Genomic DNA, 6,000 nt, shown 5'->3' on the forward strand with positions numbered 1-6,000 from the left:
CATATCCTTAGATGCCCAAAAAGCATTTGACCGTGTATCATGGCAATACTTATTCCAAACATTAAAACGGTTTAGATTTGACCCTAATTTTATAACCTAAATACAAACTCTCTACTCGTCACTGCAGGCTGCTGTCAAACTGTTAAACGGCTGTAGGTCAGGGAGATTTAAATTAGAACGCGGATGTAGACAAGGCTGTTCTCTACCACCTTTATTATTTGCTATCAGTATCGAACCGCTGGCCCAGCTCATTAGGGATGATGACGACATAAAGGGAATCGTAATAAACAAAGAGGAGCATAAATATTTGCTCTATGCGGATGATGTAATATTATATTTGACAGAACCTACATCAACAGTACCGCATTTAAAGAGGCTTATTTCCCAGTTTGGGAGCTATTCAGGATACAAGGTAAATGTGGATAAAACTGTAGCTATGGATATAAATGGCCGGATCCCACAAAGTTTAAAGCTTCAGAGTGGATTCAGATGGCCAAAAGAAGGTATCAAATACCATCCCCCAGACTCCACAGAATTTGTATGACGCTAATTATAGTAAGATAATTCGGAGCATAAGTAGTGATCTGGAACGATGGTCTATGCTCCCGCTGTCTCTGCTAGGACGCATTAAAAGTATCCGCATGAATATTCTGCCCAGACTATTTGTTTCAGATGCTACCGATAGAAATAGATAAAATAATTTCAAATTTTCGACTTAAAACCTTACAGTTGCTTAAGCCGAACGGAGGCCTCAAACTTCGAAATCTAAAATATTATTTTTGGACTGCACAAATGAAGCCTCTGATAGTGTGGATTCAGGCTGACACATATACACGTTGGCTTAATATAGAAAAAATTAGAGACCCTGCAAGACCTACCTTTCCTGGATGTTCCCATACAGGAAATGGCAGTCTGGACTAAGACCACTCTCAAAATTTGGAATAAAATAAAATCAACTTTTGGATTACCGAAGCAAATCTCATCACTAATTAGTATTGGATCTATGAAGAGCTTTACACCCAACAACTTAGATGTCAGCTTTAGAAGATGGTCAGATCATGGCCTGGTTTACCTGCACCAGTTATTCAGCTGCAACAATCTTAAGACATTTGAACAGTTAAAAAATGGTTATGGTCTCCCTAGGACAGATTTCTTGCAGCTAAGAGCATTCCTGACAACACACAAGGAGTGGGGGAAACTTGATAAACTTACCCCTATAGAAAAGTTTCTAGTAAAAATACAAACAGGAAATGGAGATAAGAAGATAATTAGTGAATTGTATCATACATTTTTGTACATTGAATCTACATAATTCTTTTCAGATAAAGCAGAGGTGGGAGGAGGAAATGAACATGGTCATATCGCGGGATGCTGAGGCGCACCTGGTTACAAATTCAAATACATGGAAGGAACTTAAATGGAAAATAGTCACCAGATTTTTCAGAACACCTGAAATAGTATCCAAAATGGGCCCAACACATTCCAGTTCATGCTGGAGGAATTGCGGAGCACACGTTGTCGATCACACCCATGTATTCTCATGTTGTTTCTGTTTGTCTTGATTGTTTATAACTTATAACTTGGTTATAATGTGTATAAATGTTGCTTACAGCTGGATTGAGCAAGAAGAAAATGTATATGCTGCACTGTTGTTGACAAAAAACTAAATAAAAATTAAGTAAAAAAAAAAAAAAACATATACCAGAGCAAGATGGAGGGTGTAGTTTTGTCAGTGGTCCAGAGAACAACGGGGTCCAACAATGTCTTTTTGTAGCAGAATCTCAATGCTTCACACTTGTTTTAGCTGCACCACCTCCGAAGAGGAAAATTGAAATTAAAATCAATAATTTCTTCTGGTATCAGTCAAATATCTAAAAGTGTGACTTCTCGATCACATTGATCTCCGTTCTCCACTTCAAAGGAATACACAGAACCACAACTGGGTCTTAATGAAAATCTTTGTTATAAACACTAATGATTTTAAATGAAATGATGATCAGACATGAATATTTACCAAATACAAGCAGTCAAAATGATGAGAGTGAATTGAAAGAGGAAATGTGGAGGAAATAATGTGTTCACTACAGATTCTAACTAATACTGAAGGATAATTACAGTTGAATTACTGTCAATAAGACATTATTATTATTATTATTATTATTATTATTATTATTTTCTGGCTCTTCCTTTTTGTTTGCTGCAGCATGTTTGAAGGCGGTGTTTCTGCAGCACTCAGCACTGTAGGGTCGACCTTCTATTACTTTTAAGTTTGGTCTGTTCACAATAAAAAGGTACAAGTCAGTGTCAGGGCTTCATTCAGAGCCCCGACACTGAGACACATGTCCTCTGTAATCTGGTTGACAAAAAGTCCAAAAATGTCTCATCTTTTCATAACATTTGCTGCTGCAGCCATTAACTGCAAGAATGAACATTTTAGAGTCTGGATACTGAATATTGTTATGACAGGTCTGCTTTAAGCTTTACAACAAGTACATATTTACCACATTTATGTTTTACAGCATTGGAATTGATTTCATATTAATGTCATCTTTGTGTGTGTGTGTGTGTGTGTGTGTGTGTGTGTGTGTGTGTGTTTCCTCTGCAGGATTAACTGTTATGATGTGTTCGGGGCTCAGGCTCCGTTTGGAGGATACAAGGCGTCCGGTACTGGCAGAGAGCTGGGAGAGTACGGGCTGGACAACTATACAGAAGTCAAAACGGTAATGAGTGAAAAATCAACACATGAATATTGAACACCGATCCGATGAGTTGCTCTGAATTGGGACCTCCAGGATGCTACTGTTCCTGTCAGGATACAAAACATTTGCTAACATGTAGACTTGTCGTTATCGTATGATCGGTCATCATCAGCTTTTACATAATCAGACATGATCGACCAGTCTCTCTACTTCTTGCCATCCCTATGGTTATTGAGATTGTTCCGTTTTATTTGAAGTGTATTCTGAATACTGGAATACTACTTTAGTAGTATGAAGGTTAATTGAGGTTTAAGTCCAATATAGGAGCAATCATCTGCCAGTTAGCTTGGGTGGTACATTTGTTAGTGTGATGAGAGAGTTAGGTCTAGGATTAGTTAGGTCCAGATTTAGTTTGGGTCAGAATTGCCAAGGAAGTTTGATCTATTCAGTGTTTATAAAATAACAAGATTAGTTAAAAAATGAAATCAGACTTTGTGTGTTAAGGCTACTTTATACGATATTTCTTTTTAACAAAGATATATATATATATACATATATACATATTAAATTTTTCATATTTTATACTGGTGAGATCTCATTTTCCGGCAGCAGTTTAGATTAATCAGCCAACAAACGCTTATTACAGTCCACATGTGCACAGGTATTTTTGAAAACAAAAAACGATTTCAGTCCGGACAAGCTTTTTAGCACCGTTTCAGAAATAATCTCTGTACACACTAACACACCTGAAAACACTTCACATGACCGTTCACGCACACAAGGCATGTGTATGCAGGTGTCAAGAGAAGCAGATCATCTACTCAGTCGGTTGCTTAGTTGTAGAAAATACTATTAACCATCTCTACTTTTACATACTCCTTACTGACTTACTACACACACTGATAAGACCCACTCAGAAAGAGAACATGTGTGTGCATCATAGCTTGTTTTGTGCATCAGGATGTAAAAACAGAGTCACTGAACATCTCCACCCTGGACCGAGTGGAGGCCTGTTTTCAGTGACTGAAAGGCTGTTTACTTGTGGACATACTGTACATGTACTGTGTATATATCGGTGTGGACAGGCCTCCAGATTCCACTTTTTCACACTAATATTTACCTGGAGTTTGATGGTTAAAACATTCCATGATTACACACTGAGATACAGAACAACTAATTAACTACTCTTTACATCTTGAAATCCTGAAATCCTTTTTATTCACGTTTCCAGGTGACCATCAAGGTGCCGCAGAAGAATTCTTAGACAGGTGCAGTGAACCCCGTCAACAGCTGACGGCTGTCATCCAAGAAGCCGCTGAGAGGACATATTGGACTGAGATACTATGATTCTACTGTTGTTGTGTAACCTTCAGTACATTACTAACCACGCTACTGATGATGTTCCAAACACTGTTCGCGACACCCTCTATACCTTACATCTTACATGTGATTCAAGGAAATCATAAAACTATAAAGTCACAGTCTCTGTTTGTAATCTGTGGGCTTTGAGATTTCTAATTTTTCAAAATAAATGGATTTGAGTCACTCTCAGGACGGCTCATCCTCTTCCTTCTGTGAGTTACTGTGTGGACTCCATAGTACCCTTGTATTGAATGTGACATTGTGGTCGTTTTAGCTAACTTCCTGTCTGTTTTTGCTGTTAGCTGTCCCGTCTACTTCACCTCACGTGCGCAACTCCTTGCTTTTTTCATGGCAGCTCTCTTTTGCCTTTATTTTTTAAAGTGTTTCTCATCTCTTGGCCTGTTTGGTAGTATAACTGGAACTGGCAGCTTTTCCTGCTCCTCCATCGCTGCTCTAGTTACCAGATCAGGAGGATCCTGCTCTCAGACAGGACCGCCTCTCTATGAAGTTCTCTGTCCTGATTGGATAAAGTCGGCAGGGATACCAGAGAATTATTTTCTCAACAGGTATCACTGTTAGGATATAGAGCTATTTAACACTCATTTTAATAAGAAACTAACACTTACAGCGGCTTTACATGTAAGAAAACTGATATAAAAGGTGAAGTTAGTGGTGACTTCGTGAAGAAGAAGAAAAACAGTCAGTACATTTCCATGCACACTTAAGTCGAGCTACGGTCACAGCTTGATTAGACCATTTAATTGGACTGCTGCCATTGTCCCAGTATACGAGCACCAGGGGAGACTTGATTTATTGACAGAAGTATGTCCGACTCCACCACGGTAGGTGGTGATATTCACTGTTTCAGCTAGTTTCTAATGGACCTTCATCCGGTTGACCTATTACTTCACATACCAAACAAGTTAAGAAGTGGCAAACAGGCTGCACAGTGAACGGTGAAAACATGGAGGGCTTTTGGGCGCTGAACATAACATAATATATATTCGATAAATACCTTTGTCATCGTCCTCTTCTTTTGTTTTTCCTTGCTTCCTGCTACAGATTTATGCCATGGACGACTTCCAGGTCAATGTCCGGTGCGTGGACTGTGGTGCATGTGCAGAACGCTGAGGCCAGTTACATGAAAGAATAAATCAACTTCCAACCACATTATCTGGGCGTGTTAGTCCGTCTTTGAGAAATTCTATTTGGTACAATTTCAGTCGGACTAACGTGTACATGGACTTTAAAAGTCTGGTTTCAGCCAGACTACCAATAGTCCAACTGATGATAATAGTCGTCCTCCATTTTTGAACAAAATAGAGAACAAATGTATCATTTCATAATGAAACTCACCAGTGGTCAGAGTCGATGACGTGATCAGCATGCATGGCGGGCCGAGGCTGAGTACAGAAGTTTGTGGTGTTGAGTTGCAGGTGATTTAATTCATAAAACTCGCCCAAAGACAAAGTAGATGGTGGTGGACCTTCGGAAGCAGAGGACCCGTCCAAACCAGGTCAGCATCAACAGAACGTGGACATTGTGATGATGATTACAAGTATCTGAATGTCCACAGAGGCAATGAGTTGGACTGGACCAAAGATGCTGATGCTCTGTAGAAGAAAGGTCAGAGCTGCCTGTATTTTCTCAAGAGACTCGGATCTTTCAGCATCTGCAGAATATACCAGGATTCAATACTAAACATGAACTAATAAAGACCAGTGAAAAGAAATATCAATAACAGGACTTTTATGTAATTTCTTACAGAATACACACCAGTGTATTCACACTCATATGTGTATTCGGATCCCCTCAGACCAGAGTGATGTTGTGTGAGACTCACAGTGTTATGTGTGCACTATCGAGTATACCACTCTTTAATTTAAAATTATAATCTGTTAGTAATATAAATATAAATAAATGATATTTTCTATATTAT

The 6,000-nt window shown here is 38.9% G+C and overlaps 1 protein-coding gene across 1 annotated transcript in view; it reads left to right on the forward strand.

The window, feature by feature from the left end:
* Positions 1–4,250, forward strand: part of LOC141011686 (aldehyde dehydrogenase, mitochondrial-like) — a 49,296-nt gene extending 45,046 nt beyond the window's left edge. Inside the window, exons 12-13 of the mRNA XM_073484927.1 lie at positions 2,606–2,720; positions 3,931–4,250. Of these exons, the coding sequence (XP_073341028.1) occupies positions 2,606–2,720; positions 3,931–3,963 (148 nt within the window). The 3' untranslated portion in view covers positions 3,964–4,250. The remainder of the gene's footprint in view (positions 1–2,605; positions 2,721–3,930) is intronic.
* The last annotated feature ends 1,750 nt before the right edge of the window (positions 4,251–6,000 follow it).

This window comes from Pagrus major, chromosome 17 (genome assembly GCF_040436345.1).
Source record: "Pagrus major chromosome 17, Pma_NU_1.0".
Taxonomy (NCBI): Eukaryota; Metazoa; Chordata; class Actinopteri; order Spariformes; family Sparidae; genus Pagrus; species Pagrus major.